This window comes from Scyliorhinus torazame, chromosome 21 (assembly GCF_047496885.1).
Source record: "Scyliorhinus torazame isolate Kashiwa2021f chromosome 21, sScyTor2.1, whole genome shotgun sequence".
Taxonomy (NCBI): domain Eukaryota; kingdom Metazoa; phylum Chordata; class Chondrichthyes; order Carcharhiniformes; family Scyliorhinidae; genus Scyliorhinus; species Scyliorhinus torazame.
In genome coordinates, this window is record NC_092727.1 from 9,462,973 (window position 1) to 9,480,797 (window position 17,825).

A 17,825-nucleotide genomic window follows, 5' to 3' on the forward strand; every position below is an offset into this window, starting at 1 on the left:
ATGCTGACACTTTGCAAGCAGAAACGGTGTTGAAAGTATTAACCAACATGTTAATCGAATCAGAAACATTAAGGAAGATATAGAAAGAGCATCATGCTGACACAAGGTGAAATAGAAAGGATAGAGAAAGAGAGCAAAATAAGACACAGAGACCATGGAGGTGAACCTGGCCAATATTGGTTTCTTCCAGCGAGTGCTGTTAGAAGATGGCGCTCGATTCCAGAGACACGAGTCCCGAAGCGGGGGGAAGGGGCGGGGCTACCCGCTGCGCATGCGGGCTGGGCGGCCCTGCCCTGGCGCCGCGTGCGGTGACGGTTGTCTTTGAATTCCCGCGCGGGCTATGCGCCTGCGCGCGTGCGCGCCGTTGCGCAGTTTGAGCGGCAGTTGGCGCGCTTTTGGCGCCAAGTGGAGAGAGGTTTTTTTCCCCCCGACCCGGAGGCAAGCTCGAATAGAAGGGTTGTGATTGCTCTGCTTCCTTTTCAATGGGTCTTTTTGCAAACTAAACGCAAAAAAAGTTGGAGTAAATATATAGATAAAGAGCCTCGCAGACCTTTGGATGGTAGGTATAAAGGTGGCAATCTCTTGTCCTTTCCGCAACTGGACATAAATGAAGGGCCATCGAGGTTTGGATTGCTTCCTGAGCCATTTTGGCTCCTGGTCCTTCAGGAAAACTTTACTCTCGTGTTGAAACTCTCCATGGCTTGATCTCTCTCTGAACTGGATAATTGTCTGAAGAGAAATGATTTGCAGTGCTGTATTTGGGGGGTGCGACCAGCTGGGTTGCTGTTGCAGAGAGCTGGCACGTACGTGAGAAGGCTGAATGGCCTCTCTGTGCTGTAGTCGTTCAATAGTTTGATGATCCCTGCAGTCTCTTCCAGCCATTACCTGCTCCGGGCTATCTGAAATAAAGATTTGGCGGCTTCTGTGAATAGAGAAACAGAGGGCGGAATTCTCCCCCCGCCCCACGCCGGGTGGGAGAATTGCCCGGGCGCCGCGCGAGTCCCGCCACGCCGTCCCGACGCCCGCCCGCGATTCTCTCCCCCCCCCCCCCAAACTGGCGCGGCGCGAATCACGGCTGGCTGCTGGGAGAATCGCCGCTTGCCGTTGGTAATGGGTGAGCGGCGATTCTCCGGCCCGGATGGGCCGAGTAGCCGGACCAACACGACAGGTTCCCGCCGGCGCCATCCACACCTGGTCCCTGCCGGCGGGAACAGCGCGGGAACGCTGGGGGGGACGGCCTGTGGGGGGTTGAGGGGGGTTCCTGCACCGGGGGGGGGGGCTCAAAAGGGGTCTGGCCTGCGATCGGTGCCCACTGATCGGCAGGCCGGCCTCTCTGAAGGAGGACCTCCTTTCCTCCGTTGCCCCGCAAGATCGATCCGCCATCTTCTTGCGGGGCGGCTGCGGGGAGGACGGCAACCGCGCATGCGCAGGTTGGCGCCGGCCAACCAACGCATGCGCGGGTGACGTCATTTACGCGACGCCGGTCACGACATTTACGCGGCGCCGCTTTTACGCGGCGCCAAGGCCCAGCGCACGTAAGTGACGCGGCGCCGCTCCTAGCCCCCTGGGGGTGGGAGAATAGGGGCTGGGAACGGCCTCCAACGCCGGCGTGAAACACTCCGGTTTTCACTCCGGCGTCGGGACTTAATCACCCGATGGGAGAATTACGCCCAGGGTTCCCCGTCAGAACTCTGAACCACGATTTCTTATAGGCGTAGCCTCCTGTGCAACACCCTTTCCATTTCTGCATGATTTGGTGGCTTCGCTTTAATCTCTCTAAGCCCCAGGTGCTTGAACCACCCACACCATCCCCCTCTTTCCGTTGATATCCTCTCCCTAAAATCCCATTTCTTTCAGCTTTCGGCTACTCCAAATAGCACCTTCTCTGCCTCACCGTCCATTTTTTCCTGTTCTCATGAGACCTTGAGGTATATCTCTCTGTAAAGGGCGGCTATTGAATTCCTAGATGTCAGTTCTATCTACTGATGAAAGTTATTGGAAAAACCTAAGTTTCCATATTCTAAGACAATGAGTAGGTTATTTCAGCTATTTAAACTCCAGTTGTGCAAAGCTGCACGCTGCATGCTTGGTTTGAAGGAGTAACGAAGCAATACTACTTGAATTCATGAGCTAAATAAAAATTGAATGTTTATTCAATTGAATTTCCATGCTGAACTTCATGCATTCCAGTGAATCTTTGGGTACTTTGCCAAAATATGTTGGTTGAATTGCTGCTGAACAGGAACTAGCAGCTTTGGATATTTTTAGCTGGCGGCATTTCTTAAATTTCTGCCATGTACATATTTTCTGGATTATTTCCCTGTTTTGTTCTGTCTTTTTTCAGAACATTTACTCCCACTTGTTCAGACTTTCATGTGGAATAGGCAGCTGTTGCAGAATAATAAATAGCATTCAGCCAACAACATTAGGAGTATGTATCTTTAGCTTTTTCCATAATGCTGAATCACTTAGATTGAACACTTTCAGATAAGGTGGATATCAATCAGAGGGTGCAGAATCTCTAACATCTGACAAACCTCTTAAGATTCCAGAGCCTCAAAGATTGAACCCATGTGGCATCAATGCCCCACATGAACCCAAGTATATACAATCTGTAAGTTCACAATATACAATGTAATTGAGCAATTCACATGATTTAGTGGTCATACTGAAACATGATTAAAGGATGGTCACGACTGGGAGTTAAATATCCAAGGGTATCAAACTATTCGGAAGAACAGAGTGGATGGTCAGGGAGGTGGTGTAGCTCTGTTATTTAATGATGACATCCGGGTAGTAATGAGGGATGACATCGGTGCTTTGGAGGATAAGGGTGAATCCATTTGGGTGGAAATCAGGAATAATAAGGCGAAAAAGTCACTGATAGGAGTAGTCGATAGGCCACCAAATAGTAACATCATGGTGGGGCGGGTAATAAATTAAAAAAATAACTGATGCATGTAGAAATGGTACAGCAGTTATCATGGGGGATTTTAATCTACATGTTGATTGGTTTAACCAGGTCGGTCAAGGCAGCCTTGATTAGGAGTTTATAGAATGTATCCGCGATAGTTTCATAGAACAGTATGTAATGGAACCTACGAGGGAACAAGCGATCCTAGATTTGATCCTGTGTAATGAGACAGGATTGATTAATGATCTCATAGTTAGGGATCCTCTCAGAAAGAGTTTTCACAATATGGTGGAATTTAAAATACAGATGGAGGGTGAGAAGGTAAAATCAAACACTAGTGTTTTGTGCTGAAACAAAGGAGATTACAATGGGATGAGAGAAGAACTGGCTAAGGTAGACTGTGAAACAGTCTTATGGTGAAACAGTTGAGGAACAGTGGAGAACCTTCCAAGTGATTTTTCACAGTGCTCAGCAAACGTTTATACCAACAAAAAGGAAGGACGGTAGGAAGAGGGAAAATCGACCATGAATATCTAAGGAAATAAGGGAGAGTGTCAAATTGAAGGAAAAAGCATACAATGTGGCAAAGATTAGTCGGAGACTAGAGGATTGGGAAATCTTTAGGGGGCAACAGAAAGCTATTAAAAAGCTATAAAGAAGAGTAAGATAGATTATGAGAGTAAACTTGCTCAGAATATAAAAACAGATAGTAAAAGTTTCTACAAATATATAAAACAAAAAAGAGTGGCTAAGGTAAATATTGGTCCTTTAGAGGGTGAGAAGGGAGATTTAATAATGGGAGATGAGAAAATGGCTGAGGAACTGAACAGGTTTTTTGGGTCGGTCTTCACAGTGGAAGACACAAATAACATGCCAGTGACTGATGGAAATGAGGCTATGACAGGTGAGGACCTTGAGACGATTGTTATCACTAAGGCGGTAGTGATGGGCAAGCTAATGAGGCGAAAGGTAGACAGGTCTCCTGGCCCTGATGCAATGCATCCCAGGGTACTAAAAGATGGCTATGGAAATTGCAAATGCACTCGTGATAATTTACTAAAATTCACTAGACTCTGGGGTGGTCCCGGTGGATTGGAAATTAGCAAACGTAACACTACTGTTTAAAAAAGGAGGTAGGCAGAAAATGGGTAATTATAGGCCAGTTAGCTTAACTTCGGTGGTAGGGAAGATGCTGGAATCTATCATCAAGGAAGAAATAACGAGGCATCTGGATGGAAAGTGTCCCATTGGACAGACGCAGCATGGATTCATAAAGGGCAGGTCGTGCCTAACTAATTTAGTGCAATTTTTTGAGGACATTACCAGTGCTGTAGACAAAGGGAACCAATGGATGTGGTATATCTGGATTTCCAGAAAGCTTTTGATAAGGTGCCACACAAAAGGTTGCTGCATAAGATAGTGATGCATGGTGATAAGGGTAAAGTAGTAGCATGGATAGAGGATTGGTTAATTAATAGAAAGCAAAGAGTGGGGATTAATGGGTGTTTCTCTGGTTAGCAATCAGTCGCTAATGGTGTCCCTCAGGGATCAGTGTTGGCCCCACAATTGTTCACAATTTACATCGATGATTTGGAGTTGGGGGACCAAGTGCAATGTGCCCAAGTCTGCAGACGACACTAAGATGAATGGCAAAGCAAAAAGTGCAGAGGATACTGAAAGTCTGCAGAGGAATTTGGATAGTTTAAGTGAATGGACTAGGATCTGGCAGATGGAATACAATGTTAACACATGGGAGGTTATCCATTTTGGTCAGAATAACAGCAAAAGGGATTATGATTTGAATGATAAAATATTAAAACATGCTGCTGTGCAGAGGGACCTGGGTGTCCTAGTGCATGAGTCACAATAAATTGGTTTACAGGTGCAACAGGTGATTAAGAAGGTGAATGGAGTTTTGTCCTTCATTGCTAGAGGGATGGAGTTTAAGACTAGGGAGGTTATGCTGCAACTGTATAAGGTGTTAGTGAGGCCAAACCTTGGCGTATTGTGTTCAGTTTTAGTCTCCTTACCTGAGAAAGGATGTACTGGTTTTGGAGGGTGTGCAGAGGAGATTAATAGGTTAATCCCAGAGTTGAGGGGGTTGGATTACGAGGTGAGGTTGAGTAGGCTGGGACTGTACTCGTTGGAATTTAGAAGGATACGGGGAGATCTTATTGAAACATATACAATTGTGAAGGGAATAGATAGGATAGATGCGGGGTGGTTGTTTCCATTGGCGGGTGAAAGCAAAACTCGGGGGCATAGCCTCAAAATAAGGGGAAGTAGATTTAGGACTGAGTTTAGGAGGAACGCCTTCACCCAAAGGGTTGTGAATCTATGGAATTCCATGCCCAGTGAAGTAGTTGAGGCTCCTTCATTAAATGTTTTCAAGATAAAGATAGATAGTTTTTTGAAGAATAAAGGAATACAGGATTATGGTGTTCGGGCAGGAAAGTGGAGCTGAGTCCACAAAAGATCAGCCATGATCTCATTGAATGGCGGCGCAGGCTCGAGCGGCCAGATGGCCTACTGCTGCTCCTAGTTCTTATGATGAAATACTCCATTCTTTTTCATCCCAAACGTGATAAATATATGAGGCTTACCTGGAATAATAGTAGGATGTTTACATCAGCTTTGTCATTCCAGCTTGAGGAAAAGGCCAAAGAGGTCAAAATGTCGTCTCACTCCTGATTAGTATTCAGCAAGTTCTGCTGGAAGGGTAAGATAAAGTCATCACAGTCCCAGAAGACCACAGGCTGCCTGCCCCTTTGAGGGGGAGAGCTGACTGGTGGTGATTTAGCCTGAGGATCACCATACCTCAGGCGAGGGGAAAGGTTGAGAAGCCGGTACAGGAATTCTGCATTACAAAACCAGCTGTCTAGCCAACTGAGCTGCTGGAAATTAGTGCGGTCCAGAGACAAAACGTTGAGATTTCTCAACTAGTAATAAAATCGTTTTCACAATTTCAATTCCAATAATGCCTTGAAGGCAGCTTGTTTAGTACTTTCTCATTTGATCACTTGGGCCATCTAATGTTTTGCTCATGGTCATTGTTTGGAAGCTACTTCTTAAAAGGGAATTATTATTTGACAGATAAAGTCTACTAAGTTCAAGTTGTTGGTGTGAGCATGTATTCTGGACTACATGAAACTTGACCGCATGTTGAAGAAAAATCATTATTTTGTCCATCGTAAAATACGCACTGGCTCTCCAATTTGTATTGCAGAGAAAGAAAACAAATAAGCTTTGTGTATTTAAAAATGCAAATATCAGATATTGCTTTTAGTAATGGAACGGTAGGGCAGCATGGTGGCGCAGTGGTTAGCACTGCCGCCTCATGGCGCCGAGGTCCCAGCTTCGATCCCGGTGCTGGGTTACTGTCCGTGTGGAGTTTGCACATTCCCCCTGTGTTTGCGTGGGTTTCGCCCCCACAACCCAAAGATGTGCAGGCTAGGTGGATTGGCCACGCTAAATTGCCCCTTAATTGGAAAAAATGAATTAGGTACTCTAAATTAATTTTTAATAAAGTAATGGAACGGTAATTAATATGATTTAATTTCATGTCTCTAGAGTCGGATGTCAGCTGTTCCTGTCAAAATTGTTGAAACCAAAGGGATAAAGCGTAAAAACGAAATGGAGGTATGCAATACCATGAAACATTTGCTTAAAAGGAGAGATTTTGGGTGAAGAGGGTTGTCAGCCTGATTTCTGTTCCATTTATTTAAATGGAGATCATATTGGACAAGTTCTCCTATAAGCATGATATCCTCTGACCTACTATTCCTCTCTGGCTTCTTGCTAACCAACATTTTACACCCATTCATAAAGATAAAGATAGACTTCCATTGGCCTTTGCTTCAGCTACAAATAAATAGTCTATTAAATAGAAATTTTCGGTATTTAAAAAAATGTATTTCACAGGTTGTGGGTGTCGCTGGCTAGGCAAACATTTGTTGTCCATCTTTAATTGCCCTTGCAAATGTGGTAGCGAGCTACCTTTTTAAATCACTGCAGCCCACGTGGTGCAGATATACCAACAGTGCTGTTAGAGGGACTTTGACCCAGTGACAGAGAAAGAATGGCAATAAAGGATACAAGTCAGGATGGTGTGTGGCTTGGGGGAGAATTTGCTGCCCTTATCCTTCTAAGTGGTTGACATTGCGGGCGGTTGGAAAGAGCCTTGGTGAGTTGTTGCAGTGTATCCTGTCAGTAGTCTATGTTGCTGCCACTGTGCTTTGGTGGTGGAAGAGGTGAATGTTTAATGTGGTGGATGTGGTGTCAATCAGTTGGGCTATTTTGTCCTGGATGGTGTCAAGCTTCTTGAGAGTTGTTGGAACTGCACTCATTCAGGCAAGTGGAGAGTATGCCATCAGACTCCAGACTTGTACTTGTACCAGATTGTGGCAGATTTTAGTGGGTCAGGATAAGTTCCTTGGTGCAGAATTCCCAGCCTCTGACCTGGCCAGGATTTTCTGCCCATTGCAGGCTTCATAGTGGGCAGGAGCAGAAAATATCGTCAGAGTGAAGAAAACGGTTTTACTTTATGCCAGTGGCAAAACAGGTTTCAGTCGTCTGCACCTGATTTCAATGGCAGCGTATGTTTCCTGCCAAGCCATGTCGGGAACCTAGGGCGAAATTCTCCGGAAACGGCGCGATGTCCGCCGACTGGCACCCAAAACAGCGCAAATCAGACGGGCATCGCGCCGCCCCAAAGGTGCGGAATGCTCCGCAACTTTGGGGGCCGAGCCCCAACATTGAGGGGCTAGGTCGGCGCCGGACGAATTTCCGCCCCCCAGCTGGCGGAAAAGGCCTTTGGTGCCCCGCCAGCTGGCGCGGAAATGACATCTCCGGGCGGCGCATGCGCAGGAGCGTGTGCGGCCGCTGACGGCATTCCCGCGCATGCGCAGTGGAGGGAGTCTCTTCCGCCTCCGCCATGGTGGAGACCGTGGCGGAGGCAGAAGGGAAAGAGTGCCCCCATGGCACAGGCCCGCCCGCGGATCGGTGGGCCCCGATCGCGGGCCAGGCCACCGTGGGGGCACCCCCCGGGGCCAGATCACCCCGCGCCCCCCCCAGGACCCCGGAGCCTGCCCGCGCCGCCTTGACCCGCCGGTAAGGTAGGTGGTTTAATTTACGCCGGCGGGACAGGCATTTTAGCGGCGGGACTTCGGCCCATCCGGGCCGGAGAATCGAGCGGGGGTGCCCACCAACCGGCACGGCGCGATTCCCGCCCCCGCCGAATATTCGGTGCTGGAGACTTCGGCAACCGGCGGGGGCGGGATTCACGCCAGCCCCCAGCGATTCTCCGACCCGGCGGGGAGTCGGAGAATCTCGCCCCAGATTTGAATGTCATGAATACTTATTATAATGGCCACTTGCTGATAATTCCCCATCCACACTGAGTAAATAGGGCATGTATTTACAACCGGATATAAGTGACGTGCACCTGGTGAACAGTACTTCACTTGTGACTTTGAGGTTTGTTCACATCCCTTGTATTGTACAGTTCTCGATCACTTCACAGGCACATCACAACACTCAGGAAGCTTTCAAAGACAAGGTCCTACCTACCCTACTAATGATAAATTGGAGCTGGTGTGTAAGGGAAGCTGGGGAAGGAGTGAAAGTGGCAAAGGACGCATTCGGACATGTGACCAGAATTCTGTGGGTTGGAAGTGTCCTCTGAGCCAGGATGGGGAAAAGTGTCTTAGAGAGGCATATAAGCGAGTTGGGGCCAGAATGGAAAGATGGCAGAGTCAAGAGGTGCTTCAGTTTTACACTGCCCTAGTAAGGACTATCATTACCCTTGACCAGGGAGGAGGAGGGCACATCAGTCAAGTGTGGTTATCAAAGCTCCCTGTAAACAGGCACTCCAATACACAAACAGGTGAGACTTCCTCCTTCAGCTGATCTGTGACCACAAGAAACAAATCATACAGCTGTGAGTGAGATACCCAGGAAGCTGTCATGACTGGTACACCTGGAGTAGCATTCCGATCCCTGAAATCTTTGAGGGACCATATGGAATCCAGTGTTTGCCCCTTGGTGTCAAAGGATACCTGCAAAGGAGGACATCAGCACCAAAATCCTGCCAAGTAAAATACTGTTATGCTCATACCATTGCCGAAAACTAGTAGAGCAGAGCATTGGCATTTTGAAACACAGTTACAATGTCTTGAGAGATCTGGTGGATTTGCAGTACACGCCCCAGAGGGTCCTGAATCATCGATGTTTACTGCGTATTGTACAACCTGGTGCTGCAAAGGGTAGAAGACTTGCAAGATGCCAAAATGGAGGAGCTGTACATCTCCAATGGGGAGGACATTGAAAGGGCTGGGGGCGATGAGTTTGAGGGAACTGAGGCTGCAGGGAAGAGTCCATAGCATAGGCCAGACAAGGCAGGCAAGCATGTGAGGCCTTATTATCCACCAGATTCCACAAGGAGGATGACGAGCAATAGTCTGCATCCTTTTGGACAAGTGTCCTCTCTCTCATGGGTGCAAGTGAATACCAGTGTTACTAACCCTCTCCTTGCAACATGCACTTCAAACTGAGAGTGAGTAGTTACCCATTTTGCAAATCATTGTTCTGTTTGAAGATTATGAAGCCTCGGGAAAATGTGTCCTTGTTGAGATGTGGTCCAACCTGGCGGAGCGTGTTTTAGTATCTCCGAGGCATCCCAGTCACTACAGTAGTCTAGTAGACACAGGGGCTGCTCTACATTCCTTAGTGCACTTGTATGTATGCCTTCAATCTGACTAAACTCCTCAAGGAATTCCATCTGCTAAAATGGGACAAAGCATTCTGTGTCAGCTTGATGGTGAACTGAAAGGTCACACCTGGGCCACGGCAGCTGAGGACGTTATGCAAATCTAACTCCATTCTAACATCACATAGTCCTTTGTGCCACCTTCTTCTCCATCACATCAACATCTGTCACTTTCAGTTAGGGATGTGGGCATGCATTCATCATGACCTTTCCATGGATTTGGGCCACCTGAGGTTCACAAAGTTGATATTCAGTCTGACCTCATGACTAACCCTAGCCCTTTTGGCTGCAAAATGCAAAGATTTCATGAACCACTCAAACTAATACTTTGTTGATAATAAAGAGCAGTCATCGCATTAATTACATTCTGGGTTACATCGGATTGGTACCCTCAAAAGTGTCAAAAGCTACCATGTGGATTCCCAAAGCATGCTCCAATGCTATATTTAACCATAACAAATCATTTGTATTTATTATCAATGATTGTGGCATGGGTATAGATGAGAGGACGCTACTTAGCATGCGTGGCTCAGCTCTGCATCCCTACATTATGACAAGAGCTATGTGGCCTCAATTCAGACACTAAAGTTTAGGAAGGCTTATGGTTCTAAGACTTAAGCACCAGCAGAATGAAGTGCCTAGAGCGATGGCACTTAAAGGTAGAAAGGTGCTCAAAGCTCTTGTTGAGCTTAGTAATGTGCACTTTGAGAGTTGGCAATACACAAGGTGGACAGAATTGTACAAAAGCTCTGAATAAAGGCTTCTAGATTGGGAATCCTGTCAGATGACAGTGAGTAAATGGAGTGTCAGGATCTATGACCCTTCTCCATGCATTTACACATCTCTCCATGGACACAAGACCTTACAGCAATGCAGACAGGACAGCTGAACACTTTAGCCTCAATCTTAAATGGGCAAGAATGAAGATAACATGAACCAGCACATTATGTTAATGAGATTCCTTACATAAGCAGACTTGACATTAAGGATGAGGCATCTTTGATGTTCAAAATGATATGAGGAAAATGCGTACATACTGGAGATATGGAAGCGGACAACGTCTACCAGTGGACCCAGTTTTGATATCTCCCTCTTTTTGATAAGTGAGGGTAGGGACCATGGTGTCACACCTGATGGGGAACAAGGCAGCTGTGAATGAACATTGTGCAAACACCACCGAACATCCCACTTCTGACTTTATGATTGGAGGAAGGCATTGAAGAAGCATGGAAGATGGCTGGGCCGAGGATACTACCCTGAGGAACTGCAAGCCTTGGGTTTGAGATGATTGACCTCCAATAGCCACAACTCTTCCTCTGTGCTAGACATGACTCCAACCAGTGGAGAGTTTTCCCCTTGATTGCCATTGACTTCAGTTTTGCTATGGCTCCATGATGCCACACTCCATCAAATGCTGTCTTAATGTCAAGGGCAGTCAGTCTCATATTATTTCTTGAGTTCAGCTCTTTTGTCCATGTTTGGACTAAGCTGCGATGTGCTCAGGAGCTGAGTGGTCCCAGCTGAGTACAAACTGAACATCAGTGTGCAGGATATTGCTGTGTGTTTCTTGATAGCACTGTTGACGACATCTCCTATTGCTTAGCTGATGAGCAAATGTAGATAATGGGGCAGTAATTGACTGGTTTGGATTTGTCCTTCTTTTTGTGGTCGACAGGCAGTATAGCAGGTTATATAGTATATAATATATTGCTTACTAAATAACATAATGTAAATTTAACTTCTGCGTTTATTTATTTTAATTGCAGTAAGTACTTTAATGGCAGTGTGCAAAGTGTTTTGTTTGCATGGTATGGATGTATGTTATACATGTATGAATGTAGACATACATGAAATAATTATTGTTTTTAACTAGTGACCGTATGATTTTATGTTATATTGGAGGTGAAGCCAAAAACAAATTTCTACTTTTGCATGGATAATAAAGTTCTATTCTATATTACAGTATACTAAATTGCTTAAAGTCACAGATCAATTCTTTGCAGTTTTGTTGTGGAGATGCCGGCGTTGGACTGGGGTGAGCACAGTACGAAGTCTTACAACACCAGGTTAAAGGACAACAGGTTTGTTTCGATGTCACTAGCTTTCGGAGCGCTGCTCCTTCCTCAGGTGAATGAAGAGGTATGTTCCAGAAACATATATATAGACAAATTCAAAGATGTCAAACAATGCTTGGAATGCGACCATTAGCAGGTGATTAAATCTTTACAGATCCAGAGATGGGGTAACCCCAGGTTAAAGAGGTGTGAATTGTATCAAGCCAGGACAGTTGGTAGGATTTCGCAGGCCAGATGGTGGGGGATGAATGTAATGCGACATGAATCCCAGGTCCCGGTTGAGGCCGCACTCATGTGTGCGGAACTTGGCTATAGGTTTCTGCTCGGCGATTCTGCGTTGTCGAGCTTCCTGAAGGCCGCTTTGGAGAACGCTTACCCGGAGATCAGAGGCTGAATGCCCTTGACTGCTGAAGTGTTCCCCGACTGGAAGGGAACGTTCCTGCCTGGTGATTGTTGCGCGATGTCCGTTCATTCGTTGTCGCAGCGTCTGCATGGTCTCGCCAATGTACCACGCTTCGGGACATCCTTTCCTGCAGCGTATGAGGTAGACAACGTTGGCCGAGTCGCACGAGTATGGACCGCGTACCTGGTGGGTGGTGTTCTCACGTGTAATAGTGGTATCCATGTCGATGATCTGGCACGTCTTGCAGAGATTGCCATGGCAGGGTTGTGTGGTGTCGTGGTCACTGTTCTGAAGACTGGGTAGTTTGCTGCAAACAATGGTTTATTTGAGGTTGCGCGGTTGTTTGAAGGCAAGTAGTGGGGGTGCGGGGATGACCTTGGCAAGATGTTCATCGTCATCAATGCCGTGTTGAAGACTGTGAAGAAGATGACGTAGTTTCTCCGCTCCGGGGAAGTACTGGACGACGATGGCTATTCTGTCGGTTGTGTCCCATGTTTGTCTTCTGAGGAGGTCGGTGCGGTTTTTCGCTGTGGCGCGTTGGAACTGTCGATCGATGAGTCGAGTGTCATATCCCGTTCGTACGAGGGCATCTTTGAACATCTGTAGATGTCTGTTACGCTCCTCGTCTGAGCAGATCCTGTGTATACGGAGAGCTTGTCCATAGGGGATGGCTTCTTTAATGTGTTTAGGGTGGAGCTGGAGAAGTGGAGCATCGTGAGGTTATCCGTGGGTTTGCGGTAAAGCGAAGTGCTGAGGTGACCGTCCTTGATGGAGACGAGTGTGTCCAAGAATGCAACTGATTTTGGAGAGTAGTCCATGGTGAGTTTGATGGTTGGATGGAACTTATTAATGTCATTGTGTAGTCGTTTCAGTGATTCTTCGTCATCCAGTACTTCCCCGGAGCGGAGAAACTATGTCATCTTCTTCACAGCCTTCAACACGTCATTGATGACGATGAACATCTTGCCAAGGTCATCCCCACACCCCCACTACTTGCCTTCAAGCAACCGCGCAACCTCAAACAAACCATTGTTTGCAGCAAACTACCCAGTCTTCAGAACAGTGACCACGACACCACACAACCCTGCCATGGCAATCTCTGCAAGACGTGCCAGATCATCGACATGGATACCACTATTACACGTGAGAACACAACCCACCAGGTACGCGGTACATACTCGTGCGACTCGGCCAACGTTGTCTACCTCATACGCTGCAGGAAAGGATGTCCCGAAGCGTGGTACATTGGCGAGACCATGCAGACGCTGCGACAACGAATGAACGGACATCGCGCAACAATCACCAGGCAGGAATGTTCCCTTCCAGTCGGGGAACACTTCAGCAGTCAAGGGCATTCAGCCTCTGATCTCCGGGTAAGCGTTCTCCAAGGCGGCCTTCAGGACGCGCGACAACGCAGAATCGCCGAGCAGGAACTTATAGCCAAGTTCCGCACACATAAGTGCGGCCTCAACCGGGACCTGGGATTCATGTCGCATTACATTCATCCCCCACCATCTGGCCTGCGAAATCCTACCAACTGTCCTGGCTTGATACAATTCATACCTCTTTAACCTGGGGTTACCCCATCTCTGGATCTGTAAAGATTTAATCACCTGCTAATGGTCGCATTCCAAGCATTGTTTGGCATCTTTGAATTTGTCTATATATATGTTTCTGGAACATACCTCTTCATTCACCTGAGGAAGGAGCAGCGCTCTGAAAGCTAGTGACATCGAAACAAACCTGTTGCAGTTTTGTGGCAAATAATAATTTCTACTGATTCTGTGCTCCTCCATCATTCAATCTAATTTACACTGTAATTTTACTTTTACATGTAATTCATCTGTAAAATATTGTTAAGAACCAAAACCTGGATATCTCAGATAAATCCTTGCAAAAGTAATGGCTATTTTGCTGTATAACTACAATGTTCGACTTCATGACAGGAATGCCCTGCTGCTTAGTATAAGCAGTAAACCCAAAAGATTACTTGCGAGAATCACCAAGAGCAATACCATTTTGAGGCTTTTGATACTGATGTTGCAATGTACTCAACAGTTCTTTGCACATTTCACATTGTTATTTTGCTGTTGCTTTGTTATTTTGTTATTCCCAATATGAGTTTAGATTTTGTTGTCAGTAGACTAACAGTGATACTTAAATACCTGTGGAAGTTTTACATTGGATAGTAATTTTATATATATTCCATATATCATCATGAGCACAATATGAATCTGTGCCCTTTGGATCTCAATTCTTGTCATTGATTAATCAAGAGAGTCCCACTGTCAGATGATCCTGTAGCACTGAATTCTCCACAGAAATGGAAGTCTGGAAAACCAAATTAATTGATGGCCATCAGCCTTAAAATGAACCGTACTGTACATCTGCTCAAGGATCATCCAAACAGTCAGTTGTCTCTCCAGCAGATTGTTATGGTACCTGGAACTGCCTATTTGTTACAGACACTTCATCAGTGAGTACTGATTCTCAAGATCAATGCATTATCTTTCTTGATACCTACCATCAGTTACATTTTTCATTCACCCAAGATGTAGTATTTTGAACATGGAAGAATGCTTTCTGGAGGATCATCAAAGAAAGGATTACCAAATTGGGAAACTATCCAATCAGGCAACCTTCTTTCTAATGATCCTGCTAAGAAAATTAGATTGTTAATACAGCTTGTGTTTAAACCGAGGGCTAAGGGTTTCCAGACAGTTCAACTTTAAGTTACTAAGAGTTCTGTTGCCTCTTATCCAGGAAATGAGGTAGCATTATGTTCAATTTGTTAACTGACTTAGTTGAAAGTTTGCCTATCCAGGATACTGGGCATTTGAAAGGGATGGGGGCGAAAGGCCTACCTTGGCCACAAAAGCTGGAGATAATTTAAATTATGCTGTTGTTAGGTTTCATGATACATGAAATTCAAGAGAAAAATTCCAGACTTCTAAAAAGGAAAGCTGTCTCAGGCTGTTCTTTAGATGTTAGCGACGTGTCATTAAACATGGAGGAAAAATTCTAATTCCAAAGATTGAAACAAATTCACCCTATGGCCTAGGTGAATCCTTGCTGAAACATTGATGCTTCGCTTTCATAAATTGGAGGGGCACTCTGACTATATTGCTAATGAATGGATGCACTGGATCAAGAGCTGGAGTTACTGATGCTATTCTACTTTATCTGCCTTGTTTCTTTGATCTTGCAGCCATGTAGGTGAGATGTTACTGCTTCCTTCAATAGATATTTTGAGTATACAAATGGAAATTGTAAGAAACTAACAAAGCTTCAATGTTATTTGGACTATTTAAGTGGGGAACCTGTTGCTTTGTGCACACCCCGAATTATTGTTCATTTGCATGTCTTCTCATCCAAAAACGTCAATTTAAATATTGAAGAGTCCCCAAACACTTTTAATCATCTCTCACAACCAGTAGCCCAATTCTACTCACATTCTTGTACAAACTGATAAAATTCCACATTTAGCTGCACCACCATGTCAACTGCTAAAAGAAGAAGAATTGCATTTTGTTTCGCAAAGCAAATAAGAATATAATCCTATTCTTTCCATCTTATATATCATAGAATGAACATTGTGAAGCGCCTGTTCAAACCAAAAGACATGTGCCCTTGGCTTCTGCTTCACATGGAGGAGGATCAGTGGAAAAAATCCTGCAAGGTAGTAAAGCAACCTGTGTAAATATTTACTGAATTATTTTTAAATTAATCATATTGCTCCAACTCTTTTTGGACATAACTGGACTCACTCATGTTTCTTCTCATACATTATCCTTAAAAATTGAAGTGATTAGACTTTTAGCAGCAAGACCCGTTTGCCTCGCAAGATCTACCCAGATCTCGCGAGGTGTTGAGATCAGAATCCTGCCCACAATGGGTGTGACCAAGCCATGCTCGGGCTTTCCGTCTATTTAAGTGAGCTCACCCGGGATCTACTGTCCCCCTCAGGGAGTACTCAGCCAGGTGCCGTTCAGTATTGATCCACACACAAAGCTCAGCCATGATTTCATTGAATGGCAGAGCAGGCTCGTGTGTTTAATTTCACACTCAGCTTATTGAACTCAGCTACTTTTTCAATATGAATAACTCATTCTGTTTGTGTGTACCCATGTGTGATTTGCTAAAATGTTTTATTTATTTATGTGTATATCTTGGTCTGATTTATCATGGGGTCTAGATTATCTTGGGGGAAGGGGGGTGATGTTCTGGTTGTAGAGTTAGGAGGAAATTGGGAGGCCTGGTTGATCAAAGAGAAATATTTTAAATTGTGTTTGTATAACTAGAACTCTAAATATTAATAGAAATTAATATTTGTATGAAAATATGTTTAGCATATTGAAAAATGCATAGTGCATAAATCAGTCAGAAATTAATTTACACCAAACTAGTTTCATAATTGTTCAGCAATGTTCATATTTACATTCATATTTACTGCCCAATAGTTCAATGTCTATTCTTGAATTAGTTGAATAATTCATAAATGCTGCACAAGATATATAATATATATCTTAATCGTTGAATCACGTTTCTTTATAAAGAATCCACATATACTTCAGGATAGTCAAATTCTAATTTATTGAAAATAATCCGGTTAATTCAGAAAATTCTGTTATCTACTTTACCTCTTGTGTTTTTCAATAGATGCCAATGAAGTAGTTAATGTTCTGCTGTCTGCTTATACAGAAACTTTAAGGTAACTATTTTCAATTAGTTTAAACGTGATACTATTTGACATTATTCATAGCCTAATAAAATCTTTCTTGCTACTTATATATAAGCCAGAGAACAGCAGTGAATGCCAAGCATGTGCAACAACTTAACACAATCCTGGAAGAAGCTAGGGCCATGGAAAGATATCTGAAACAGAAGAAAGAAGGTCTCAGACATAAGCTTACCATGATTGCTAATGCCCTTCATACAGAATGATTATTTTTGGTTTGATGTTAAATTTTGACAACATGTGAAATATGAGAAATTCTATAGTTTTGAAGACGTTTAAGAAATAACTGAAGTGGCGTTTAGATTCTGTTTGATAATTATCCCGCATGTTGCTCATTCTTTCACCTATCATTTTGTGTTTATATAATCTTTTAAGGTTATAAGATTGCAAAGTATCAGAGAAGTTATTAGTCGGAACTATCCAGCCGTTCTTCTGGACCCGCTGACAGCGAGGGGTGCATTCAACCGGAAACCCGCTGTTCACAACGGCAGGACCATAAGATCCCACTGCTGCCTCCCGCTGCCGTGAAAAATGCAGTGGGTTGTGTGGTAACTCCTGCCCATGGTGTTTCCCTAACTAGAATGCAGTTTGTTCAGAACAGAGAACCAAATGAGAATGTCAAGTTTGAGAATGGTCTTTCCCTTGAAAGAATAACCAGTATTTCAGCCTTCCAATGTTTCATTACATTTATAAAATATATGTACAGTTAATATAATTTTAAATAAAATGCATAATATATTTTACCTACTTTTGTTCAATTTCAATAGTTTTCGATACAAGCACAAAGGGAGAATTAACATTTCTTTTGAATGAATTTTCATTATTTGTGGGAAATTCTAATCATGCTGGGCTTTCCTGCATCTACTGTGTTAGGATTTGGATTCTATACTAAACTATAGAGTAAGAAAGTTCTTGTCTGGGAATAAACT

General features: G+C 44.5%; 1 protein-coding gene across 1 annotated transcript; it reads left to right on the top strand.

Annotated features, from left to right (window-relative positions):
• Positions 1–450: 450 nt before the first annotated feature.
• On the top strand, positions 451–17,594 carry LOC140397947 (testis-expressed protein 12-like). Its single transcript, XM_072486202.1, has 5 exons — positions 451–559; positions 6,485–6,553; positions 15,744–15,837; positions 16,818–16,869; positions 16,955–17,594. Exons 1-5 carry the CDS (start codon positions 557–559, stop codon positions 17,100–17,102), a joined length of 366 nt encoding a protein of 121 aa, XP_072342303.1. The 5' UTR covers positions 451–556; the 3' UTR covers positions 17,103–17,594.
• The last annotated feature ends 231 nt before the right edge of the window (positions 17,595–17,825 follow it).

What these genes read in the sequence shown, in the direction of transcription:
- LOC140397947 (XM_072486202.1), top strand. An exon ending in AGCGTAAAAACGAAATGGAG is followed by an intron (nt 6,554 to 15,743) that starts GTATGCAATACC and finishes TATATATCATAG; the next exon opens with AATGAACATTGTGAAGCGCC. An exon ending in AGTGGAAAAAATCCTGCAAG is followed by an intron (nt 15,838 to 16,817) that starts GTAGTAAAGCAA and finishes GTTTTTCAATAG; the next exon opens with ATGCCAATGAAGTAGTTAAT.